The sequence below is a fragment of the Gymnoscopelus braueri genome (genome assembly GCF_963280865.1).
Source record: "Gymnoscopelus braueri genome assembly, chromosome: 2".
NCBI lineage: Eukaryota > Metazoa > Chordata > Actinopteri > Myctophiformes > Myctophidae > Gymnoscopelus > Gymnoscopelus braueri.
Window position 1 is genome coordinate 18,746,066 of NC_137604.1, and position 27,663 is coordinate 18,773,728.

At 40.8% G+C, this 27,663-nt stretch overlaps 2 protein-coding genes across 4 annotated transcripts; both read right to left on the reverse strand.

The window, feature by feature from the left end:
* Positions 1–367: 367 nt before the first annotated feature.
* On the reverse strand, positions 368–27,148 carry LOC308100831 (uncharacterized protein). 3 transcript variants are annotated; one of them, XM_080449969.1, is made up of 8 exons: positions 9,686–9,816; positions 6,803–7,023; positions 6,259–6,352; positions 5,946–6,073; positions 5,589–5,811; positions 4,891–4,990; positions 3,410–3,488; positions 368–2,677 (listed from the first exon to the last, which is right to left on the reverse strand). In XM_080449969.1, the coding sequence occupies exons 1-8, from the start codon at positions 9,768–9,770 to the stop codon at positions 1,283–1,285; spliced, it is 2,325 nt and encodes a 774-aa protein (XP_080306095.1). In that variant the 5' UTR covers positions 9,771–9,816; the 3' UTR covers positions 368–1,282. The 3 variants fall into 3 exon arrangements, with proteins under 3 accessions (XP_080306095.1, XP_080306096.1, XP_080306097.1); XM_080449970.1 differs by lacking the exons at positions 5,946–6,073; positions 6,259–6,352; positions 6,803–7,023; positions 9,686–9,816 and adding exons at positions 26,089–26,216; positions 26,467–26,560; positions 26,937–27,148; XM_080449971.1 differs by lacking the exons at positions 6,803–7,023; positions 9,686–9,816 and having other exon boundaries at positions 5,946–6,068; positions 6,259–6,355.
* Positions 21,519–24,634, reverse strand: LOC308098196 (uncharacterized protein). Its single transcript, XM_080446453.1, has 3 exons — positions 24,529–24,634; positions 24,191–24,269; positions 21,519–23,169 (listed from the first exon to the last, which is right to left on the reverse strand). The coding sequence occupies exons 1-3, from the start codon at positions 24,600–24,602 to the stop codon at positions 22,186–22,188; spliced, it is 1,137 nt and encodes a 378-aa protein (XP_080302579.1). The 5' UTR covers positions 24,603–24,634; the 3' UTR covers positions 21,519–22,185.
* Positions 27,149–27,663: the final 515 nt, after the last annotated feature.

Below are 27,663 nucleotides of genomic sequence, written 5' to 3' on the forward strand. Positions count from 1 at the left end.
ATGATCCTTACCAAAAATTAATAATCTGTGAGGATCCAGCAATTGAGAATTATTAGGCCTATAATATTTTACCATATAAGTAGTTATAATATGCTTTATAATGTGTTATGGTAATTGTTATAAAGTATTATGAGTGCTTATTAATAGTTATACAGTGTTATGCAGAATATAACGCAGAATGTTGAATGTATTATAGACATGGGCTTCATAGGAAGTGTTACCCAGGGGTTATTACTGGAGCACAGTCACAGAGAATAGCTAATCTGTGTATCATATATTCTAAGACAATATAAGATATTATAAGTAGATAAAAGACAAAATGGCCTTTATTAAAAGGGTAATTTGGCAACAATTACATGTACAAAAAGCAAGTAATAAAAATATAAACAAAAATTAAAATTAAATACAAAATATTGGAATAGATGAAATAGCATATTATGGTAAAATAATGGGAAAAAGATAGTGCACACACTCGTGGCCCAGGACAGCAGTATCACAAGAAGAAATAGAGTCACAAAACATTCTTACTGTCAGTAGAAGCTAAGAATACAATAAAGTGAGGTACATACTGCATATCCCTGAGGTATGGCACCCTTGAACAGGTGAAGTGGTCACTTTGAAGCACATGTCAAAGTGAAACCTATATGGCTTTACTTCTATGCTCCAACTACTTATGCTTTAGCTTATAATTTATTTTTTATTTAATCTACATTTAATGTAGAAGCTAGAAGTAGAAGATTCATTTAGACATAAGGCAAGTGAGAGTATAAAATTTAAATAAAAGGAATTAGAATTAAATACAAATAAATAAATAACATAGAATTAGGATTAGGATTAGGGAATATAGAATTAGGAAACACATTTAAAAGTAATTGTAAATACAATTCTAATTGAATTAAATAAATACTAATATAAATATTAATCATATTTAATTATATAAATGAGTATAAGTAATAACAAGATAAAGCAGACTTTTACAGTATGAAAGTCACTTGGTGACAAAAGTACCATATTTATATTGTCAGTGGTCTTGAGCCTTCTGAACAGTCAGAATGGCCCTCTTCAAGGATCTCAGAGCAGATTCAAGTGTCTCTTTACTTTTGACTTTTTTTTCACTGTTCAAGTTATGGTTTTAATCCATGACTTATGATTTCAACTTTCAACAGGTCTATATGGGTTAAAATGACCCTCAAGTGGCTATAGGCCAACAACATTAGCATTACTATACTACTTGGGACCTATAAAACATCAGGTCCCTTGATATAACAAGTTGGCAGGCATATTAGATGGCCACTAAGGTGTGATTGGTTGGCTTCTTTTCAATCCTACTAGATCTCTGTACCTCTCTCACTGACATGTAGTCACCACTAGAGGACTCTGTCGCCCAGGTAGAAGGAAAAGTATTGGGCCCATATTGCATAAGGCCTGGGAAAGTCCCCATAGGTGAACTCATGCCCAATTCAAAGAACTTAAATGGTATTGGGGTACAAGATGTCGTCACACATGGGAAAGTACTGGAGAGAGAAGAAAACAGGATGTCTTTGCATCCACCCAGCCCATCTATACCTCTCAGAGTCACCTGGCTGGCCTGTTCCTCTACTCCACTGCCCATGCCTGAATCTGGGCTCTGGAGGCTACAGTGCTGGTCTTTAATATTTTCAGCTCGCTCATAGTCTGAACAAACCTGTATGGATCCTCCACTAACAATGCCACCGACAGCAACTTCACCAGCAAATACATTTGAAACATGTATTTCTTTGCCCTTCTCTTTTTCCATACCCTTCCCTTGCAGCTCCTTGCCCTGACCAGCAGATACACTTATGCCATCTCCATGATCCAGACTGTCCTGGCTGAACTGCTCTTCTCCACCACTACAAATGCCTGAGTCTGGGCTCTGGAGGCCACAGAGCTGATCTTGCAGCTTCTCAACTCGCTCATAGTCTGAACAAACCTCTGCAGACCCTCCACTAAAAATGCCACTGACAGCAACTTCACCACTAGCAAACACATTTGAAACATGTGTTTCTGTGCTCATATTTTGTTCCATACCCTTCCCTTGTAGCTCCTTGCTTTGACCATCAGATATAATCACCTTATCTCCATCGTCCAGAGTGCCCTGAATCACCTGTTCTTCTCCACCACAACACATGCCTGAATCTGGGCTCTGGAGCCCACAGCCCTGGTCTTGGAGCTTCTCAACTTGCTCTGAACATACCTCCATGGACCCCCCACTAATGCTCCCGTTGGATAACCATTTTAGAATTTCCATATTCTTTCCCCTCTCCTCTTCCCTATCATTCTGACAGCCACTAAGCCCGTAGGGTGAGTCAGCAGCACAGGGCTCCAGATTTCCCTCAGTGAGAGAGGAGATAGGGGGAGGACAGAGGTGAGAGTAGTTGGGATTGGAGAAGCAAGAATGGCTTGACAGGGAACTGTTAACACATTGCTCCAGATTTCCCTCAATGAGAGTGGAATTAGGGGAAGGATAGAGGTGACCGTAGTTGGGATTGGAGAAGTAAGATTGGCTTGACGTGCAACCGTTGCCACATTGCTTCTTCTCTGGGCCACACAAGGCACAATTGTCCACATTGCTGGTGACCTCTATGGGGGAGAAGATGTCCACTTGCTTCAAAAAGGACTCAAAGGATTCATTGTTAAACTGAGGATTCAGCCAAGCCTGGAGGAGGAAGGTGAAGTTGACAGTCAAGAAATCAAGAATAGAAATTGATTGACTGAAATAAATTGTATTAGTATACATAAGCCAATCCGGTTACTAATAATTTTCTTTTTTTAAACAAAAGTAGTTTTTTTTGTTAGTTTTTTCATTAATGTTTGTGTCCCCCTGTTGGAGGGTGCATTGCAAAATGTATGTATGAGTCACTACAATTTTACCAGGCAATTTGTACTACTTATACTATGTTTTTTTTTAAACCAGGAAAGGGATAACAAATAGACTGACAGGGTATACTTGTCTACTTTGTCAGTCCATTTTGGCCGTCACAGCAAAAGAACTGCTGCATTTGGACAGTGAATGATTTTAATTTGTATTCTGTTGTATTCTGACATTTTTTTATGTTTAATATAACTTAGTTGTTTTTTGTTGTTACTGTATACCATCATGCAGCCAGTCAGTTTGATTGCAGTTGAATTCAGTCAGTGATTATGCATTTCTCATACTGACATTTTACTGGAGGCAAATACAGGTGGCATAGCAGCAACAGCAACAAGATTAAACAACAGGAGAGATACAGAATAGTGTAAAAGATTTTTTTTTTTTTAAAGATGAATAAATAAATGAATGAATTAACAAACTAGTTATTATTTTCATGGAGAAAAGCACCAGAATCCAGTCCTCCAGTGTGATTGAACCTAGAAAGCTTTGGAATCAACATAACCTCTGTAGGCTGACCTGTAAGTTTCCATCACAAAGGAAGAATTTTCCTGGATTTGGTAGGGGTGGACCTTCAAACTTCTTCACCACATAAATCCTTAAACACAGAATGAGATGAGAAGTAAGATGGTAAAATAAATCAATGTATATATTTCAAAGAAAGTAACCATCCAGATGCACACATCATAGGTTCTAAATATAAACCACCATGTCCAAACATTCTCTTAGGTAGAAGAATGATATAAGTACTGTAATAATAATAATAATAAACTTTATTTGTATAGCACCTTTCATGACATGAAATGCAGCTCAAAGTGCTTTACAGAGCAAGAATACAATTACAGTTAGAACCAATTTAACAATAAAGCAAACAAAAATAAAATAAAATAAAATAAAAGCAAAGGCATAAAACAACATTAAAATAGGCAATACAGTGAGGAATTAAAAATCAACCAAAGAATCAGCTAAAAGCAAGAGTGAAGTAATAGGTCTTGAGCTGTGCTTTAAAGCTATCGACAAAGGCTGCCTGTCTTAAGTGTAATGGGAGTTTATTCCACACTGTCGGTCCGTAAAAGCAGAATGCTGCTTCACCGTATTTTTTATATGTCATTGTAGGCACCTCGAGCAGGTCAGCACTTGAAGACCTGAGGGCCCGGTTTGGAACATATCTCTCTAGGCAGTCAGAGAGGTAGGAAGGTGCCAGACCATTTAGAGCTTTATAAACTATTAAAATAATTTTAAAATCAATCCTAAAAACAACCGGGAGCCAGTGTAGTGAAGCTAGAACTGGAGTGATATGTTCTCTCATCCTAGTTTTAGTTAAAATTCTGGCTGCCGCATTTTGAACAAGTTGTAATCTGTCAGTTGTTTTCTTTGGCAGGCCAGAGTAGAGTGCGTTGCAGTAATCAAGCCGAGAGAAAACAAAAGCGTGCATCAGCGTTTTTGCATCGTCTAACGACAGATAGTCTCTAATTCGCGCAATATTTCTAAGATGAAAGAAAGCAATCTTGGTGACATGATTAATGTGTGTATTGAAATTCAATTCAGAATCGATAATAACCCCCAGGTTCTTTACTGTGGTGTTACTTTCTACAGCCAGGTTACCAAGTCTACTTGTTATTGATTCTCTCTGCTCACTGGAGCCAATTATGAGAACTTCTGTTTTATCCTCATTTAGCTTAAGAAAGTTCTCACTCATCCAGCATTTTATACTGGACAGACAGGTCAACAATGGGTCTAGAGCGCAGGGGTCGTCTGGAGCTACTGAAAGATACAGCTGGGTATCATCAGCATAGAAATGGAAGTTCACTCCGTGATCGGCGATGAGTTCTCCCAGCGGTAGTATATACAGGGAGAACAATAAGGGACCCAGAATTGAGCCCTGTGGAATACCAGAACAGATGTAAGGTGAATTGCTTTATTGTTTATTGTCTGCTAGCAAAAATGTGGAGTCAAGGAAACGCATATTCATGCAACATAAGCTTGTTATGTTGTCTTACCAATTATTTCTTTGTGTCTTGCAGAGGATGATAGCCAGGGACAGGACAACCACAACTCCCAAAATGACACCCATCATATTGTCCCATCTACTGGGACCATCTAACAGAAAGACACAACAGTATTAAGGGCTGTTCACATCTAGCACTATGACTATAACTATATTGTTCACCATTGTCTTTGTTATAGTTTTGTTGTGGACTCTGCATTCCACTTAAAAACAAACTATATCTTTATAGTTATCGTGATACATAGTTCTGTGCACTGCTTAGTGTGAACGGCCCTGTAGACAAGAGATAAGTGTAGTCAATCATTGTCTAAGAACAATCAAGTAAATAATCAGCATGATGTGACATTGCATGGTGTCCATATTAGTGGCATCCAAATGACTTATTTCTGCTGTTCTCCTTCATCTTGTTACAGTAGACTTGGCTGAAGTTAATTAAAGGTGAATTGCATTGATTTTATTCACATAGATAGTTCATCCTAAAATAGTTTATGTTGTATAGGCAAATGTCTTCATGATGAACTGTGTTAAGGCATTTATACAATATCAATGAATATCTGATATATATCTCACTCCCCAGATCCCACCACACTTCTTTACACTGCAGGTTGATGAAAGTAATAAAGTGACAAACACAGACTGGTAGGTAGTGGTACACACAGGGTATTGCATTTGTCTGATTGTGTTCTTTACCTAGTTGATCCTGTGAGCTGTAACCTGTTGCCTTTATCCTCCCTATGAGTGATCTCCATGATGCAGTAGGGCTCCAGTCACTCCAGGAGGATTTGGCCCAAAGATCACTGGCCAGAACTCTGACTCGCACCTGGTATGTTTCATTTAGTTCCAGATCCTCTTCTGGATCCAGCTCCATGCTGCAATGTATCCCACAATGTGGTCTGTTTCTCTCCGAGGCATCCTGACAAGGGAATTAGGGATTTAGCTTAACATTGCATTTGTTACAATAAATGTAAAGACGCTCCTTTCTCTTTCTTTTTCTTGCTGTATATCTGACATATACGTATGCTCAGTCACCCACGCACTCACACACACCTTCCAGGACTGAGCCTCTCGTTTCCACTGGATTTGGAAGCTGTAATCTTCTATTCTTTTATTCTTAAGGACCTCCCAGGAAATGGTGGAATAGTTGATTAAAGGCATTTGAGGAGGATTCAGCTTTACTGCAAATTCACGCACGCGCACGCACACGCACACGCACACACACACACACACACACACACACACACACACACACACACACACACACACACACACACACACACACACACAGAAGTAACCTGAGTTAAGGTTGTATTGAGTATTATGGTTGTACAGTTAACTATGTGTTGTTATCTATTACACTTACTGTGGTCAGCAGGCTTGTAGGTGATGCTGATCAAACTATTATCCAGAGGCTCACAGTTTATATTAATGGAGCAGGTCAGGTCACTCACAAAGACCTAAAAGTAGACAGTGTTACAAATATAAGATGATATGTGGTACAAAAACATTGTTTTCTCATCTTGAAAAGATCTACAACAATAATATATTTGTTAAAGTAGATCATGTTAATCTAGTCTCTTCCTCAGATGGTTATTATCTGAAGGACATAGCCTGATTATTATTATCCTTGATCTTTTCACAATTAATTCCTTATAATCTTGGCAAAATTGCTGTTCATATTTCTGTGGTTAAGGGTGTCAGCTAAAAAATAAATCAAAGGCGATGTACAGTTATATACTGTATTATTAATTTGTATCACAAGTTGAACTTTCTAGGCTTGGCAAAAAGTGGCACCTACTCCTACATAATGATATTATTGCAAATAATTAAAACAAATCATGACTTGTGGGAAACAAATATTTACTTGACTGACAGTTATAATAATACTTTTAACCTACTAAACTCACATAGTTAGTAAAACCATAGACAAGAGAACATCTTCTCATAGCTGGTTTGGATTCATCAAAGGGCCTCAGGTCACAGGAGGTCGGGTATTTGGTACCAAACAACATTATGGAGACACTGAGAGTACATTTAGTGTCTGCAGCCATGGTTCTCTGATCAGATACAGAAGTGCTGTTCCACACACATGTGATGTTGTTATCGTAGTCATTGAGGCAGTGAAGACCTGAAACACAAAGAAGATCATATTAGAGGTCTGTAGTCAAGGAGAAATTATTTTGTTTTTTCAAGTTATTTTGCCATGCAAGGCAAATTCCCCTCAGGTGAATGATTTACTATATAAAGGGAGGGGGGTGAGAGGGGGAGGGAGCGAGGGAGCAGAGAGAGAGGGGGGGGGGGGGGTGTGTGATGTCAGACTAGAGCTCCCTCAGCAAGGTCAAGGTCATGTTCAAGTTTATTTGTCCCAAACTGGGCGATTTGTGTTGCAGCAAGTGTAAAAACACGAAACATAAAAACATAATAAACGTAACAAATATAAAGCACTCTCTACACAAGTAACAACACCCAAGATCAGTGTCCACAGCAATGCTAGTAATGAGGACAATTTTATGACCTTTGGCCTTGATTGACCTGGGGTTACCACACCAAATAACGCAGTCAATGGATTGGTGACCAAGACAATACCATAACTACTAAATATATGAAAAAGTATAAAATATTTCTGACCAAAACTTGTATAGTTTTGGACATTCCCAAAACATATGACAAGGGTTGCCTGCAGGTCATGACCACACCTAAGGCAGGTTGGATCTAAACCTGGATAAATTCTAGCTATGGATACATGAAGCCTGTTCAGTACTTTAAACTGTAACAAATCATATCTGATAGACAATGAGGATAGGCTATATGCAACAAGTAGTACCTGCTATAACCATATCAAATTCCTCCCTCCCACTTTCCTTTCACCTGCTCTAGAAAAGGGGAGGCTGATCTTTGAATATTTTCATGCAAGATATAACATCACACCTTTACTTAATGTTTTGGTGAGGTTTTTAGTAGTTTCAGTTAGCCTGCTAGCATTAGCATTGCGTTGGAACGATGGCATCCAAGTCTTTGGCAGGTACCTCTTTGGCAACCTTAAACAAGAGGAAGAAGAGCTTGTGGATGCTTTTGTTACAATACTGAAAGAAAAGGCTGCCTCTTGCGAATATGGAGCTATAAAAGATGAACTCATAAGGGACAGGCTTGTTCTCGGGATAACTGACGGATGCTAGACGTCGTTTTCTAAGAGAAAAGGACCTTAAATTGGATGAGGCTATATCACGTTCCGCCGTGCAGCCGAGGTCATGGACAGCCAGTTAAAAACAATGTCACTGGGCAGCTCCGGGCCTGGGGATAGTATTAATGCCACACAAGGACAGCGACATGGACTGAGGTCTGCTAGCAGGCCATCCGAGTCCGCCACCATATCTGCACAGCCACAGGGCATGAGAGACGCAGGTGAATGCAAGTACTGTGGCACACGGCACAAACGTGCGCAAGACCTGTGCCCTGCATTTGGTAAATCGTGCCGCTCATGTGGCACTGCTAAAGTATAGTGCATTTTGCAAAAGTATGCATGAAAAGTGGCCAGCAGGCACGCCAGTTGAACGCTGTGGATGACCCGTTGCCAGGGGAACCGAAGGACAGCAACTGGGATGAGAGAGATGTGTACACAGCGGAGAGCGTGGGGGCTGTGAACCCTCAAGGAAAAAAGTGGTTGGTCAACCTGCCACTGCTAAGAGGGGTCCAGAGGTGCCAGCTTGATTCTGGAGCCACTTGCAATGTGATGAGCATCAAGGACAAGATGCCTTGAATGCCTCTTCAGAAGAGTCTCACCAGATCGAAACTCTACAACAGTGAGTAGATGAGCTTGTTGGGCGTATGCAGCACACAATGCATGCGTCATTAGGGGTAAGACGCACAAACTGGACTTGATTGCGCATACTGGCCAAAGGCCCCCGAATGCACGTGATGCATTCCTACAGTGCCACTTGGATGAAGAGAGCAGCCTGATGACAACGTTCTGGACACCGTGGGGTAGAAAATGTTGGCTGAAACTCCCTTTCGGTGTGTCAGTTGCTCCGGAGCTGTACCAAAGGAAGCAGTATGAGCTGCTGGCTGGTTTGACTGGGATATCCATCCATATTCCGTGACATTTTGCACGCACATTCCCACTAGACCGAGGAAGAAATGCTTCACTTATCAATTATAATTTTTTTAGATATTCCTCCTAAGAATGTTGTCCAAACATCATGCAAATCGGTACACATTATCTCTATAGTCAAGCGATCAAGACGGATCTGTCCGATTTTCCATATTCCATCCCGATTGGCGAATTCAGTTTTTACGAATTACTGGCCCACAATAACCTACCTGACCTGGCGGAGACCTGGCCTCCGAGTAGCACCTTTTCTAGTATTATCATCGCTTTACCCAAATCCAGCTCAAGTGGAGTTCGGAGGTTTTTGACCAGTGAAGGTGGAGGTAGTTGTTATGTCCATCATTGATTAGAATGACGAAGTCAGACAGAAAATGGTGGTTTGATCGACTGTTTGAGGATCCAATGGAGTTAGGAGATTTAGTCAGAAGCGCTTATTAATAATTTTCATTCGTTCAATATTTGTAAAACCCACATAGGCTACAGACGTAAAGAGTGTTCAATATCACTGATTTATCAAAGAAAATAAAAAAGATATAGATATAGATAGAGATAGAGATAGAGATAGAGATAGAGATAGAGATATACACTAGATATACACTGTAGATAGATAGATATAAATATATATAATACATTACATATATGTATACGTATATTTATTACATTATTATGTAACATCAACACTTACTGTCCTGCAAGGTCCTCTCTGAGTGGTTGGATTGTCCAGTGGAGAGATGAAAGACCACAGGAAGGAAAAACAACAAGAACATCATCCAAGTAAGATCTCACATCACCACATGGATTTTCTCAGGTAGGTTAGAGATGGATGGCTGGTTATATGGCTGCAGGATGTAATGTAGATCTATGTGTTTGTGAAGGTCTTTAAACGGCTACAGTAAGTGATGTCGCCTGTATAGTAGGCTGCTCACCACATTCTGTATTTATCTCAAATGATGACACAGAGTGGGTGGAGGAGTATAAGTGGTCGACAGTGACGGGGCTTTTTCCAGTGCCAGTAAAAATATTTTTCATGCAAGCACCATATCACACACACACACACACACACACACACACACACACACACACACACACACACACACACACACACACACACACACACACACACACACACACACACACACACACACACACACACACTTTTTCTCTCTCCTCTCTCTCTCTCTCTCTCTCTCTCTCTGCGAAACGGAAAAGTACAACCACAGGTGAGAAAGCAGAAACAGACTTACTGTATGCTTTCAAGTGTCATACAATTTTTTTACTTTGATCAAACTGTCAGATTCTGCAGCAGATATTGACCTCTAGGTAATCCGCCCAGCACCCTACTGGATAGGCCTATGCATGCGAAAAATGCGAAAAATACCCTTCAAAGCATAATGAGCTGCATATGCGTCACCCATGTCTTTGTGCTCCAGCCACAATATGTAGGGATGTCGGTGGTAGTGACTCCCATTTGCACATATCAAAGTTAAATAAGATTAATGTTCAGTCAGTATGTAAATATGCAAAAACTATGTCAGACTCCGTCCGTCATTGTCTTGAGTGGGGGCAGCATACAGATATTGTATTTCGTAAGTACATTAACGTTGCGTAAAGCAGCTATCTGAGCAATATTTGTGCAAAGTGTGGACCCAGCTGGAGCACTGGTGTGCTGTGAGACCCTCCACAACCCTGACTTGGCACTCCATGGGTGTCGCTGTGGCGAGTTCTGGTAGAAAGATGCTGAGTCGGTGTGTAGGCTTGACTTGCTTCTCTGAGCTTCCACCATCCATAACAGCCATTCACCCAAAACCCCATAGAGACTGTATGATTACACTCAAAGGTGAATAAGACAGCTTGGAGTATCAGGGTGTATGGTCCGGGCAGGGGCGGAGGCCATTTAAGGATGGGGCCAATGTGTGAGTTGTTCTAGTCTTTCTAATCCTGTTCCTTGGCTATACTGTAGGAAACGCAGTCTACCATATGATATGATATGAAGTTGTATAAAATTAGAATTGTTTTTCATTTGGGAAACAATAATTTGCAAACCTGAATACAGTATATTTCAAAGCTTACTTTAGGCTAACATCACTTTAGTGCAGTGACTTGTTGACGAAGTCCTGAATCATTCAATTTGATTCACTGTGAAAGGTTTTTTGTAGCAGGAAGGAGATTTATTGTTGACAAAGAGAGAGACGTATGATGATGTTAAGACTCTTTAAAGGTGACTGACTATCAATGTGTCACCACTCAAAGAATGTGTCACTACTCAGATATCTCTTTACTAGATTGTATCTTTCTTTACTGTTACTCTCAGAAGTGGAGATGAATTATGTCAGCTTTGATGTTAAGACCGGATGTACCGTATCATGGTTATCAAGTAGTAGCCTGAATTTCGATTCAGGGGTGGAGCCAGCCAAATCAAGTCTAGCACGTAGGGCTCAAAACCATTACAGGCTCTTCATACAGGATGCACTTATAGCAGGTGGCATGTGCCAGTGACATCAATGAAGAGTGGTGTGAGAGAGAGGAAATAAAATACAGATATAACAGTTCTAGTGAATTCAGCAAATGTGTGGTTTGTGGGTAGCAAAGCCCACTTAGAAACATTTTTGCAGAATGCAGAGCAATACACCAGATGCTCTCAACATACAGTATAATAACTGTATACTTTTTTTTAAGCTCTACCCTGCTTCTCATGCATATAACATTTTAACACCAGCGAGCTGCCAAGTGCAATCACAATTGTCCAGTTGGCCACTAAGCATCTCTATATAAATTTGGGTTGACGCTGTGTCAAGGTGATTGGAGGAAGCCAAATGGCAATACAAGGACAGGATGTCTGCGTACCCTGCACACTGACTGAGAAACCTACAACACTCAGATTTGGAGGAAGAAAACCAGACGAAACCGTCCATGGCTTCTTCAGCCTTTCACCCAAGCAAGGGCCAGAGCTTATCAACGTTCATGGTATCAGATTCAAGTTCATCATAGTATAAAATAATACAATTAATTGATCGATCCTTTTCTCCGATGTCACATTGTTGGATGAAGGAGTCTACACCTGCATCTCCACTCTCTTCCAAGTGGAATCTACAGGACACCTTTAAAAGTGCTCACCAGCCTGAAAGTTGCATGCACCTACTTGCAATACGTAGCACCCCAAACACACCTACTATATTACATTCCGCACACAGAATGTTCCTTCAAGGACATTATTCTGTGTAGGATATGTGTGGATGTACAGCATTATGAGCCAGCATAACACACATGTCAGATGTTATGGGGCCAGGAGGACTGTGGGTTGAGTAGTTGAATGCTCTAATGACTCAAGGCAGGAATTTCATGGAGGCCATGGCCACCGTTGCCCCTCAGGTTGGCCTTCTGCCCCTCAAAAAATGATATGCCCTGAGGCCACAGTGGCATTGATGCCCCGTCCATGCTGCCCCAGCTGATTTCACAATGTTCTCCTCTGTCTCTTTCCTGTAGTCTTCATCCTGCTTCTGTAGAACAGGATGTGAACCGTTTGTGGTTGAAGGAAGGACACATACAACTGAACTAGGCCCTTACAAGAGCGTAGATTGCCGAAAAGGTGACAAAAAGGGTGACTAAAAGGATGATAAAACATATCTATAAGATCTAACACAGGGACACCTAGGGGGTCCTCAGAGTTATACAGGGGGGCCGCCAAATCTTTGCGTGAAAGGAACTCTCACCCCATATTCTCGGGGGAACATTTGCCGCAAATAGACGATCTACAAGCCAATAACACGTCACATTGTGAACGTGTTGTTGGCTTGTAGATCGGCTATTTTCGGTCTAGACTAGAGGTTTGGTGTAGAGGGGGGAAAAAAGCAGACCAAGTACAGAGCCTACGGTCAAGTTTACAAAGTATAAAGGGTTAAATATCTGAAAATACACATTAACATGCATCCAACATATTAATAGAAAAGATTGTAAACAAATAAACAAAGAAGATCCATTTTCACAACACTACTGTACTGTAAAACAAGTCTATGAAGCCATCTAAGAAATCTATGAAAAAGTTGAATCTGCAACACAATTTGTAGTCGGGGTCCCTGCTTCATCTCTCTCTCAGCTACGGGGTCCTTGGGCTGAAAAGCGTTGAAGACCCCTGATCTAAGGTCATTTGCCAGGTGCTAACTCAGACAGTCTATGTGACTTCTGAGACATCGACCTGCTGTCCTGCCATTTGCCCTCAAAACATTTACAAAACCAAAGGCCAAGTGGCCTTGTCCCTAAAAAGATGAAATTCCAGGCCTGGTTTGGCTGTTTTCAGACAACCTTGAGACAAGGCCGGATGTGCCATGCATGTGATTGCAGTCCCTCTCCACTCCATGGGTATAGCACTGCAAGGAACTGCTTTACAGATAAATGTATATTTGGTATACTATACTATACTATACTATTCTCTCTCTCTCTCTCTCTCTCTCTCTCTCTCTCTCTCTCTCTCTCTCTCTCTCTCTCTCTCTCTCTCTCAACATTATGGTGGCATTTACTCTATCAAAAACAGGATGATGTGTGGGTGTAAATGTGTGTGCGTGCGTGCGTGCGTGCGAAAGAGACTGAGAGTAAAAACTAAAAATAAACCATGGAAACAGAATTCTAGCTAATTGAGACCAGAAACCTTTTGGTTTGTGGGTAGCAAACCCACTCAGAAACACTTACACAGAATTCTGTAGATCAAAACACCCAAATATTTTCAACATATATGTCTAATAAATGTGTTAGTTCTTCGCTCACTAGATGTTGAGAGCATTGGGCTCATTCACTTATCTCTGCAAAGATGGGGGTCAGGGAGTGTTTTTACCCAGTCTGACATCCTCCTTGTATACTCCGAGGCCAAAGAGGTTGTACAGTATGTCTATCTCTTCCATTCCACAGGAGGGCAGTGTCATACACAGAACCCAGAAGTCATTTTTGTCTTTCAATAGCAGTTTGGGATTGAACACATACAGTTCATAATTAATAATTTGATCCCCTCTCCTTGATGTTTTTTTTTGTCAATGTATATTTGCACATACTATATCTCTGCTGTCCAGCAGCAACCAGCTAACTCTAAAACGCTAATCTTTCAGGAAATGAAAAAACAAAATATAGGTTTTTCAGGAAATGAAGAACACCATATATTTCTTTAAACAAAGCAATACTGCCTCATCAAAATTGGTATAGTGACTTTATATATTCTCAGATACTTGCATGTGTCATTATATTATCAACACTTTACCCAAATCCAGCTCAAGTGGAGTTAGGAGTTTTGTCCTAGCAGATCGAAATCCAGCCTAAGTGGAGTTAGGAGTCCGAACAGCTGCAGACAATCGCTGCTGAGGAAGAGGTTTCAAATGGGTCTAAATAAATTCCCAAAAGCTAACAATGGATCTCCAAGCTCACAATGCATCACACAACGTGTGAATTAATGCCCTGATGCTTCATGACACTTATTATATAGGCCTACTATAGACCGCCGAAGTCTGACGTCATTTACACATCCTTTGTTTGTCTACCTGGTTCGCAGTTTTCCACCCCCGTTCTGAATCCCATAGACGTATTGAATATCGCGTCAAATAAGAACTGTGTTCCAAAAATAAACAAATGACCACGGCGGGTTGACTCTTATGGATATGAAGCATCAACTGACGGTGAGAAAACGCTAATGTTACTTCCGCCAAATTAGTTACATTTTCGCCAGAAACAGACTGTATCAAATATAAGTGACTGACTATCATAAACTATACAGAACCTCCTCCCTGACAATAACGCCGACACGCGGTGTTTATTTTTGGACCACAATTCTTATATGAGACGATTCTAAGATGACCCAATGTTATTCTCCATAGAGAAATTACTTCCGCAAACCTGGGGATGAACGAGTGACGTCAGGACTTCGGTGCTCTATAATAAACAGGACTTTAAATATTACAATAACTTCTGCAAAGAGGGTTGGAGTTGGAGTTTCAGTAGAACTAGCGCGACAGAAATGCTATGAACTCCTTTCTTGTCACAATGCTCTCCTCATTAAACACTTCATAGATTTTAGAAATAGAATTACTTGTTTTCATAACATTAGCGTCAGTGCTAAGTTTGATAAACAAGTACACTGCATAGTTTTAACAGACTACGGGGGAAAAACCTGGCATCATTACTGTTTGTTTATGTGCTTCTCCTCTGTCTATGTGCACTTACTCACTGCAGTGCTCTGAGCTGCTCTGAGAGCAGCTGACAGTTTGAGGATCCAATGGAGTTGGGAGTTTTTTTCAGAAGCGCTTTTTAATACTTTTCATTGGTTCAAAACATTTTTTTAACACAGACGTACAGTAAAGGCTGTTCAATAGCATTGATTTATGAAAAAAAAGAAGCTGAAAATGGGTTGCTCTTGGACAGCAAAAATATGTTAAATTTGTCCTCTGCATTTTACCCATCCTATTCACCTGTTTCCTAGGCTGTGTGTTTTCCACGTCCTGTCGATTTGATCCAATGAAATCCTATGAAACTGGTCAGATGACCAATGATATCCAATGAAATCGACAGGAAGTGGAAAACACACAGCCTAGGAAACAGGTGAATAGCCTTACTGCTATAGGATTGGAGCAGTGAGCAGCTGTTAGTTGTAGATCTCGCCTCTCGGGGAGAAGTGTCTTGGTCAGGGACACTTTGACACATTGCTGAGGCTTGGAATTGAACCTGGGACCTTTGGCTTTACCATTCAATTTGTTCGACTGCCTGTGACCACACAGCTAGTATAATTGTTCAATGTTCATGGTCTGTCTGTTGAAAATGTTCACATGTAAATCCAATAGCTGGTCTCAGTTTATGTGCTTGCTTGTCTCAGGTCCTGACAAAACATCTGTGGGTCTTTTTTTACCCGCTTGCTGAAAGCTGCGGGTCTATGAAGAGGCAGACCTACGACTCATCATTCGACAGATTTGCATTCGACAGATTCATTTGCATTCGACAGATTTGTTCGACAGATTTGCGTCATTGGCTGTCGTTTAAGCCAATGGGATACTTTCCCATACTCTGAACGGGCGGCCTCGTCCTCCCAAGCTATGGGACTATGCAGTCCTCCGAACGCTAGCCGAATTTGGCTAATAGTTAGCTTGTATGATGTTACTAACTAACTGTTTTTAGCCAAGCGCGCTAATGTCCGCTCCCCATTAGTTATCGACGCAAGTCGCGTTATTACTCTCGTAATTTTCATGTATTGTACATCCCAAAATAACATTTATTAACCCTGTTATGGTGCTGTAATGACTTTATATTTTCTCAACATAATACTGTCTTTCACACGGGCCTTGGAAAAGAGGATCGCTTCCGCCATTTTCTTCTTCGTTGGTCTAAACAATGACATGGTTGCCAGATTTTGAGAGAAAAATAAGCAACCAGGTCAATGAAAACAAGCCCAACGATTTAAGTGACTATTAGGCTACATCAGCACCTTAAACCTATATGCATCGGCTATTTGATAATAGACGACTTGGAAATAGCCGATCGACAAGCTCACAACAAAATAATAACAAATAAAAAGCAACTACCTACATTTACAAGCAACTTCACAGAAAACAAGGTCGCTTGTAATTAGTATACATGGCAACACTAGTACGAGTACTTTTCCCACCACTGTTGCTGTTTTTAACATGACTGCCCTGTTTACACATGAATGAATACACACTACAACCAAGGTTACTGTAGCAACATTTTTCATGTAAGGTATGACGCTAAAATCAGCTGCATTTTATCAGAAAAAAGCAGATCTACAAGCTCACAACGCATCGCCGCCTTGTGAGCTTGTAGATCTGCTATTTTTTATTATGACGTTTTATTGAATACTTCATTTACAAAAGACATTAATGAAACCAAATGGACCCATTTGGGTTTTTCTTTCATGTAAGCCAGTAGTGAAAAGGGCAAACTTGCAGTTATGCATTACAACTCAAGCCTAGCTGTTTCAAACAGTGAAATCAAAAGACAAGTTGTCAGCTTCACTTTTATAAAGGGTTAGGGTTACATTGCAGTATTGATACTTTTACTTAAGTAAAACATTACAGTACTTTTTCCCCCACTGTTGATGTTTTTAACATGACTGCCCTTACGCTACCTGTATTCTATGGCCTCACTTAGTTTATTGTGAAAATAGTTTATTTCTTTCATACATAAATGAATACTAACTGGTCACCACCGGTCTTTTGTCCAGGAACAATGCATACAACACTATCAACCAGTCCTCCTGGGTGTGTGTGTGTGTGTCTTCATTTTTGTTGTTCATACATTTCTAAGTGAAACACTGTAGTTTTGACTTGGCTAAGGGTAGGCTACATTATGAAGTAACTATATCAGCTGGTGAAAATAGCAGATCTGTGAGATTGTAGATCAATTATTTTCACTATCATTGATATTGTACACATCACACACACACACACACACACACACACACACACACACACACACACACACACACACACACACACACACACACACACACACACACACACACACACACACACACACACACACACACACACACACACACACACACACACACACACACACACACACACACACTTTATATTGGTAGCCAACCAATGAACCTCTGTGGAGTTATTTTTGTTGCATTCGAATGGCTGAGATTTTATTTTAATGACAACTTTTACATTTTGTGCTGCAGATTGGGGCACAAAAAGCCTGCCGCAAGCGGGTATATTATGACTTTGTCATTTCTTGTTAAATTGTGAAGAGTTGATTCCGGCCGTCATTTTGAATTTGATTCAGAACAGAGTAGCAGACCTGTACTGTCCCCATAATGATGATCAGCTGCCTGCGTGTGGATGAACATTGAGCTATGGGGAATCACACCATGATTCATGATTATTCATGGGGCTTGCTGATCTGATGTAATCATGCATTACGTTTTTGTTTGACGGGAAGTGACTGGGATTGGACTTTTAATATTTCTCGCTGTGCTGGGCCTTTGGGCCAATGGACAATGACAAATCTGGCGATTCCAAAGATCCCCAATGAATCTCCATGACTTTCATGGGTTGCTGACGCCCTGAAGATTCTTGACACACCAGGGGGCTCCCAGAGTACCCTTGTGAGGCAGAAGAGACAGAGAGCGAGGAAGAGATTCATTAGAGACATAACATAAAAAGAAAAGAAAAAAAGATAAGCTGACCATTCTTGCTTAAAACCTCTCTCTCTAGGTCATCCTTGAACAAGCCTTCCAGCGGCATGTCCAGTCATCTTGATCCTCCATCTGGCTAGCTCACCAGTACTTTCCACCACTAAATGTTTCTTTAATAATTATGTCCATTTAGGTAGGTGTGAGACGCCCTCAAGATCTATGCCTGTGTTTTGACTCCCACAGCGCCAGTGTGCTGTCTGAGCGCTTCCGGTGTCTATGGCAGCGACCGGCCACCCTGATTCTCCTTGGTTGTTTGTAGCTTGTCACTCACTCTACGACACACTCAGTGGTGTAAAGTAACTAAGTACATTTACTTAAGTACTGCACTTGAGTAAAATGTTAAGGTATTTGTACTTTACTTGAGTATTTCCAATTTTCAATACTTTTACTTCTACTCCACTACATCTCAGAGGCAAATATTGTACTTTTACTCCACTACAATTATTTGCAAACTTTAGTTACTAGTTACTTTTCAGATATAAATTATGATATTATAAAACATATATTAACTACTTTAACCCTATTTTATGCGACGCGTTGTGAGCTTGTAGATCGGCTATTTTCAAATATTTAGTACTTTTACTTTTGGTACTTTAAGTACATTTTGATACCAATACTTTTGTACTTTTACTCAAGTAAATTTTGAATTCTGGACTTCTACTTGTAACAGAGTATTTCTATATTGCAGTATCGGTACTTTTACTTAAGTAAAGAATTGGAGTACTTTTTCCACCACTGGACACACTCTACAACTCACTCAACGACTCTACAGTCGCAGAAAAGAAGCTAAGCTTGACATCAGGGGAGGTTGGATTTCTACACACTGGCCAAAACCACCAGCACAAAGACAAACAGACACCTGAGAGGTGTGCTTCTCTCCACTGTAGTACGAGTGACCAGGGGGACGTAGGACATAGTGACCATAGGGGACACAGCCCTCCTCTCTGACCTGGCGTACATACACCTTCTGGGTTAGGGTTCACATCCTGGCCCAATTCCAATCCGCTCCCTTACAGACTCACTGACTTAGTCACACGTTCACGTGAAGTCTGCAAGGGCTGTCCCATTTGAAATCAGTATGTCAATGAGGGCTCAGGCAGAGCCCTTTATGCACCCTTTCCGTGAGTCAGCATCGATGCAGACTTTGGCTAAGGGAATTACCCACAGTTCATAGCGTTACATGGGGAATGAGGGGAATCCTCCAAATGTCAATAATTTAAGTGCAAATTAGTATCGCATCACGGTTAGAATATCAACAAACAGTAAAGTGCTTTCTCACCGTTCTCAAAGGGAGATGCAATGGAAGATATTGTATATATTTACTAAAAATAAGGAACACAAGATAAGAAATGAGAAAAGTAAATACAGAATATGGAAACACGATTTAAAATGAATAATATTACAACCCTTAATCTAAACTCAAATTATGTATGCACTTTAAAAAATAAATAAAGTGAATACAATTTGTGGAAAAAAGGGAAAAAGTGTGTTATGACACAGTCTTCCCTTCCTGCTATCTACGGCTCTTTGCAGAGAAGAAACACTACCATCACTCACACCCACTCACATCTTCCCACGTCTGACGCTCACACCTCTTCAAGTAAGCCTATCTAAGCTTAAGTGCTGCTTATTTTGGGCTTGCTTCCAAATGTTGTTTAACGAGTGGTTCTCAAACATTTTCATGTCAAGGACCCCCTAAATTAATATGTATTTGTCCGCGGACCCCCATCTAAAAGTATGTTGTGACCCCTGTAGCCTACTAGGATTGGTGTTTTAGAAATATATTTCAAATGTTTACATTTTTTGGGGGAAAATAGCACATTTACAAGTTCACAACGCGTCGCATCGCTGGCGGGGAGGTCCTGTCAGGGAGGTCCTGTCAGAGTTACTATAGACTAGAGGGCCACCAAATCTTTGTGTGCATGATAGGAACTTTTTTTTGTACATTAAACCACTTGTCTTGAACCCTAGCATCTCTATTCTGAGGGGAACATTCGCCGAAAATAGCCAATCAACAAGCTTACAACGCCTCGCGCTGCAAGGCCTTGTGAGCTTGTAGATCGGCTATTTTCGGCAAAGAGGTTTGGTGTAGGGGAAAAAGAGAGCAGACAAAGTTTTCTAAGTATTGAGGGGTTAAGTGGTCAACTGTCTGAAAATAACATATTAACATGAATCCAATACAATTGACAGTGCTGTCAAACAAGTCTATATGAAGCTATCAATGCAATCTATGAAAAGGTTTAATCTGCAACACAATTTCATACAATATGTAGTGGGGGTCCCTGCTTCATCTCTCTCTCAGCGAAGGGGTCCTTGGACTGAAAAACGTTGAAGACCCCTGCATTAAAGAATACATTTCAAGCTTGCTTAGCATCCGTGTATAACAAGTTAAAACAGGACTTGTTCATGCATCCCTAACTTTTTGTTTTTACAAAATGCTGGAACCAAATGTTGAGTGCGTGTGGGACTACATGTTTGGTACTTGTCCCTGCATGAACTGTACATTTCTATATTTTGTGTATTGATGTGTTCAGCAGTGCAGTGTACATGTGTGCTGATGGAACATGTCTGAAGAAACCCAACTCAGAGTGTGACTACTGACTGTCCTGATGACTCAGACGAACTACACTGTGCTGAGAACACAGGCACGCACGCACATGCACGCACACGCACGCACGCACACGCACACTGTGTGTTCGTTCAGAATGTGGTCTGAGGCACGATGCATTGGTGTATTCAAACCGGATATATCTCTCTCTAGTTATCTATCATCTAATTTCCTCTCTTGCACTTTCTCTTCCTCTTTCTCCCCACCTCCGCTCTGTTCCACTCTGCTCACCCCCCCCCCCCCTAAATGTACTGTATGCTTCACTGTATGTATTGCACAGGCAAATACATAAATATTAGCATGAATGAATAAGATAAATTGAAGTCTGAGAGATGAATGAATGTTACATAAAGTTCCAGGTGCAGTTGGATGGTGTCCTCAGTACTTTGCTCCTCCAGGCTTTGATCAAAATGTCCCTGAGAGACAGGGAACCCCTAGTGCTCCTAAGCAGCTGATAAAGAAATAGCTGCACAGTACTCCTAATAGTTAGAATGGGTAAACGCAGAGGATGAGTTCCATGTCTTAGTGGAGGAAAAAGGTCCATAAAAGTTGAGATACCCCTATCCAAGGTAGAATAATAGCACAATCAATAAAATAAAAAAATCAATCTTTAATGTCATATATTTTACAAATATTACAAATATTTTACAAATATTTTACAAATATTACAAATATTGTATTTGTTTATTTGATTGATGTTTCGATCCTCCCCAAAACCAAAAAAGTTAAAATGTATGTTTTTTCCAAAAGGGACAGAGTCTGCCTTGAATAAATACTGTACATAAATATTTATTAAATAAATTATGGAGGGCGGGTTTCAGGCACCATTGTAAAATCTGGTGGAGAGAATGAGCCTTTTGCAGAAGGCTCTGCCACAGCTCATTGTATAGGGGATGGGGATGGGGGGTGTCCAGTTGTCGCTCGTTCTATTTTCTGCCACTGGCTAGACTGTCCAGTCCAGTTATAGACCAACAACAGCACTGACTGAGCTAGTGCAGCCTCCACAGGAAGAATAGCCAGCTCTGTCACTTCCGAATCCGATAGACAGCCTCAGTATTGTCCTTCCAGTCCAATTTCTTGTTCATGTGTACAGTGTACACCCAGCGTAGGTGTTAATGGTCTCTGAGGAATGTATCTGTATATCTCTCACTGGCATGTAGTCACCACTAGAGGACTCTATTAGCCTTGTAGAAGGAAAAACATTTAACCCTTCTTGCATAAGGCCTTGAAAAGACCCCATAGGTGAGCTCATCCCCAACACAAAGAACTTAAAGGGTATAGGGGTAAAAGATGGCAACACAGGTGGTAATGTACTGGGAAGAGGAGGAACCAGATTGTCTTTGAATCCACCCAGCCCATCTATACCTCCCATGAGTCTCTTGGCTCACCTGTTCTCTACCTCACTGCCCATGCCTGAATCTGGGCTCTGGAGGCCACAGCGCTGGTCTTGGAGCTTCTCTATTCGCTCATAGTCTGAACAAAGCTGTATGGACCCTCCGATAGCAATGCCAGCGACAGCAACTTCACCACTAACAAACAAATTTGAATCATTTATCTCTTTGCCCTTCTCTTTGTCACTATAAGTCCCTTGTAGCTCCTTCCCCTGACCAGCAGATATACTTATATCATCTCCACCGTCCGGGCTGTCCTGACTGACCTGCTCGTCTCCACCACTACAAATGCCTGAATCTGGGCTCTGCAGGCCACAGCGCTGGTTTTGGAGCTTCTCAACTCGCTCATAGTCTGAACAAACCTCTATAGACCGTCCACTAACAATGCCACTGAAAGCAACTTCAACACCAGCAAACAAATCTGAAACATGTATTTCTTTTCCCTTTTCTTTACCCCTATCCTTCCCTTCCTTGCCCTGACCATTAGATATACAAGCATCATCTCCATCTTCCAGACTGTCCTGGCTGAACTTATCTTCTCCACCACTACAAATGCCTGAGTCTGGGCTGAGGAGGCAACAGCACTGGGGTTGGAGATTCTCAACTCGCTCTGAAGATACCTGCATAACGCTCTCGATAAATAACATTTTTTTGATTTCCATATCCTTTCCCCTCTCCTCTTCCCTGTCATTCTGACAGCCACTAAGCCCATAGGGTGAGTCAGCAGCACAGGGCTCCAGATTTCCCTCAGTGAGAGAGGAGATAGGGGGAGGACAGAGGTCAGAGTAGTTGGGATTGGAGAAGCAAGAATTGGTTGACCTGCAACTGCCACATTGCGTCCTGTCAAGCAGTGCAGTCTCTGAGCAACACAAGGCAATAGTGTCCACATTGCTGGTGACCTCTAAGGGGGAGTAGATGTCCACTTGCTTCAAACTGGAGTGGAAGGATTCATTGTTAAACTGAGGATTCAGCCACACCTGGAAGAGGAAGGTGAGGATAGACAGTTGATGAGCACAATATGAGGGCCACTCCAGTTACTCAACTGTGATTTATATGGTAGGCTACTGCTATCTACTGAGGCCATCTTCAAATAAGAATTAAAAGGCAAGTTTATTTGTATTGCACATACACAGAAGTAAAGTTCTTCATACTTATACATATACTGTATTCCACAAAATGAAAAGAGCATAGAAAAGCCAAAAGCCAAAAGCATAATAAAAACAATAAAATGCAATAAAAAAAGAACCAGCAATTAAATGCAGAGGTAAACACAAAAAAAGAAAAATAGCCAGATTTTGGGCAGATATAAGATCCCCAGGAAGTTTATTTCAGCTATGTGGCTTCACCATGTTTTGTTTTAATGCTAGAAACAGCAGACCAATACGGTAAGAAGACTGATGTAGTGTGGGAGCAAATCAGAGATGTACTATAAGAAACCTTTTCCCCCCCTCTCACATTTTGCATTACAAATGTATTAGTCCCTTTTACTATTGTATCAGGAAACTGGATTCTAATTGATTCTAATTGTCTAACACAAAGCCACAGCAAAAGAACTGCAGCATTTGGACTTGACTGATGTTAATTTCCTATCCTGGCCATATATTCTGTTGACCTTTTTGATCCTCCTGGAGAACCATGTAGCCAAACAAGTCAATTGTGGCCCTCTTGTCTTTAGATAGCTATAGATAGATGGATATATAGACAGACAGACAGACCGACCGACCGACCGACCGACCGACCGACCGACCGACCGACCGACCGGCCGACCGACCGACCGACCGACCGACCGACAGACAGACAGACAGACAGACAGACAGACAGACAGACAGACAGACAGACAGACAGACAGACAGACAGACAGACAGACAGACAGACAGACAGACAGACAGACAGACAGACAGACAGACAGACAGACAGACAGATAATTTAGATAGATAGATTGATCTACTGTAGATTGAAAAGACAGTTTTGGAAAAAACTAAACTTCTGTAGGCTGACCTGTAAGTTTCCATCATGAAGGAAGAATTTTTCTGGATTAGGTAGAGGTGGACCTCTGATCATCTTCACCACATAAACCCTGAAACACCAAATGAGATGAGAAGAAAGATGGTAAAATAAACAAAGTTTAAAAACGAACCATCCAGATGCACACATGATCATAGGTTCTAATTATAAACCACCTTGATTTTCTCCATGTCCATTCATTCCCTTAGGTAGAACATTCAAAGTAAGGTGAAATGAGCAATATTGTTTATTGTAGGATAGCAGAAGAGGAAACACATATTCATGCAGCACAGGCTGTTAATCCGTCTTTTTGAAATGTTTTCTTGGCTTACCAATTGTTTTTTTGTGTCTTGCAGATGATAATAGCCAGGGACAGGACTATAACTCCCAAAATGACACCCACCATAGTGTCCCTTCCCAGCACACCATCTAACAGAAGGACACAACCACATTAGACAAGAGATGAGTGAAGTCATTACATTTTTAACACAAATAGAGTAAATAATCAGTGTGAGATGTCATGGTGTCCATATTAGGAACATCTAAATGTTATTTTCTGCTATTCCCCTTCATATTGTTACATTGCTCATATTATTGAACATTGTAGAGATTTGTCTGGAGATAATAAATGATGAAGTGCATTTATTTCATTCACATAGTCTGTCCTAAAATTGTTTTTGTTGTACGCCAAGGTCTTATGAACTTTATACACTGTCTACTATGAATCTGTCTACAAACGTATCTGTGTGCTGATTTATGCAATCAAGAGACAAATATGTTTCTAAGCCTGCTTGGCACTAGTACACTAGCAGGTACGGTACATGGTGTATTGCATTCTTCTGATTGTGTTCTTTACCCTATATTTGTCTCCGCCAGAGGTGGAGAGTATGTTTTCGTTCCCGTCCCGCTGTGTGTCCCCCCCCCCCTAGCCAAGCTAACATTGGTCAAGCTTCACGTGACACGTGACAATATGTTGTCACCAATGCTTTTGATTGGCTAGCAAGACGCATGACGAAATAAAATCCTATAAATAGGTGTGTCACTTCAAAAAGCCATTTATGTTCTTTGAAGTGAGGTAACATTGGTCAAGCTATTGGTCAAGTGACACGTGACAATATGTAATATAAATAGGTAAGACAGGATTAATCAGGAACAGTACTGGTGGAGACCTGTGCTCCGAGGAGCACATTTTCTAGTTGATCCTGTAACCATTTGACAGTCAATGGTTTACAGTAAACTGTGACATTACCTGCTGTCTTTGTCCTCCCTATGAGTGATCTCCATGATGCAGTAGGGCTCCAGTCACTCCAGGTGGATTTGGCCCAAGAATCACTGGCCATAACTCTGACTCGCATCTGGTATGCTTCATTTAGCTCCAGATCCTCATCTGGATCCAGCTCCATGCTGCAATGTATCCCACAATGTGATCTGTTTCTCTCCAAGGCATCCTGACAAGAGAAGAACATTTAGCTGTTTTTGTTTAAAAGAGCTTCATGAATGCATTTGCCCAAAAAAGAGACTACACATACACATACATAACTGTCTCACCTGAAATCTCCCCTTGTTCATTTATAAAACTTTCATTTGCTCGGTATCTCTGACATACGCTCAGTCATTCACACACAAGCATGCATGCACTCGTGCACTCACACTCACACGCACACGCACACGCACACTCTCACACGCACACGCACGCACGCACGCACGCACGCACGCACGCACGCACGCACGCACGCACGCACGCACGCACGCACGCACGCACGCACGCACGCACGCACGCACGCACACACACACACACACACACACACACACACACACACACACACACACACACACACACACACACACACACACACACACACACACACACACACACACACACACACACACACCTTCCAGGACTGAGCCTTTAGTTTCCACTGAATATGGAAGCTGTAGTCTTCGATAAGATTATTCTCAGAGACGTTCCAGGAAATGGTGGAATTGTGGATAGAAGGCCTTCTAGGAGGATTCAGCTTTACTGTAATATCACACACACACACACACACACACACACACACACACACACACACACACACACACACACACACACACACACACACACACACACACACACACACACACACACACACACACACACACACACACACACACACACATACACACATGTACCGTGGAGTGTATAGTTTAGAAAGTTTGCCTGAGTTAAGGCTGTATTGAGTATTACGGTTGTACAGTTAGCTACAGTATGTGTTTTCTATTATACTTACTGTGGTCAGCAGGCTTGTAGGTGATGCTGATTAAACTATTATTCTGCGACTCACAACTTATCTTAATGGAGCAGTTCAGGTCGCTTTCAAAGACCTAAAAGTAGACAGTGCTACACATTTAAGAGGATATAGACAAAAACAAACAGTAATTGTTTCACAATGAAAAGAGCAAAGAAGAATAGAAAACATGTCTTGTCTCTTCCTCAGCTAGTGAGGCTAGAATTAGACCCTTGATCTTTTCACTATCAATTCCTTGTCATCATGGCAAAATTGCTGTTTACGTTGCTCTGGCTAAAGGTGTCAGTTAAAAGAAATAAAAAATCTCATAAATGATTTTAAGTGAAAATTCTATGGTTGGAAAAAAGTGGCACCTACTCCTACATAATGATATGAGAGCAAATAGCATAGCTTATGGATCACTGTCCAAAGATTATCCAAAGATCACTGTGTTTTCTTTATTATCAACTCACATAGTTATCACTGTAGACCAGAGAACATCTTCTCATAGCTGGTTTGGAGCCATCCAAGGGCCTAAGGTCACAGGAGGTCTCAAAATCTTCATCATCCATTATTATGGAGACACTGAGAGTGCAGGTGGTGTCTGCAGCCATGGTTCTCTGTTCAGATACAGAAGTGCTGTTCCACTCACATGTGATGTTGTTATTGTAGTCATTGAGGCAGTAGAGACCTACTGTATGAAAGACAAAGGTGATCAGATGCCAAGTCTGTTGTCATGGAGACATGTTCTTGTTTATCATTATTATTATTATTATTATTATTATTATTATTATTATTATTATTATTATTATTATTATTATTATTATTATTATTATTATTTCACTATACAAGACAAATTCCCCTCAGGAGGATGATAATCTAATAAGAGTAACAAGCTGAGAAGGATTCCTTCAATTCTTATTGTTGGTTAAAATGTGGTCACACATTTCTTAACCCATATTTTTTTACATCAAATAATATAAAAACTGTGTTCCAAAAATAAAACAAAAATTTGTCCCGGCATATTCCTCATATGGTTATGAAGTATCAACTGACTGAAACTAAAAGCCACCTACAAATAGACTACAATTCTCAGGCTTAGAAATTGACGCGACTACATCTCCCATTACACACAGTGGTGGAAAAAGTACTCAAATGTTTTACTTAAGTAAAAGTATCAATACTGGAATGTAAAATTCA

Excerpts from the sequence above, each read along its gene's own strand:
- LOC308100831 (XM_080449969.1), bottom strand. The coding sequence starts at position 9,770 with ATGATGTTCTTGTTGTTTTTCCTTCCTGTGGTCTTTCATCTCTCCACT. Across the intron at positions 6,353-6,802 it reads TCTATGGTTTTACTAACTAT|GTCTTTGTGAGTGACCTGAC; the intron begins GTGAGTTTAGTA and ends GTCTACTTTTAG. Across the intron at positions 4,991-5,588 it reads CAGCTCACAGGATCAACTAG|ATGGTCCCAGTAGATGGGAC; the intron begins GTAAAGAACACA and ends TCTTTCTGTTAG.
- LOC308098196 (XM_080446453.1), bottom strand. The coding sequence starts at position 24,602 with ATGGTGGGTGTCATTTTGGGAGTTATAGTCCTGTCCCTGGCTATTATC. Across the intron at positions 24,270-24,528 it reads AAGACACAAAAAAACAATTG|GGTTTATGTGGTGAAGATGA; the intron begins GTAAGCCAAGAA and ends TTGGTGTTTCAG. Across the intron at positions 23,170-24,190 it reads TTCATGATGGAAACTTACAG|GTGTGGCTGAATCCTCAGTT; the intron begins GTCAGCCTACAG and ends TTCCTCTTCCAG.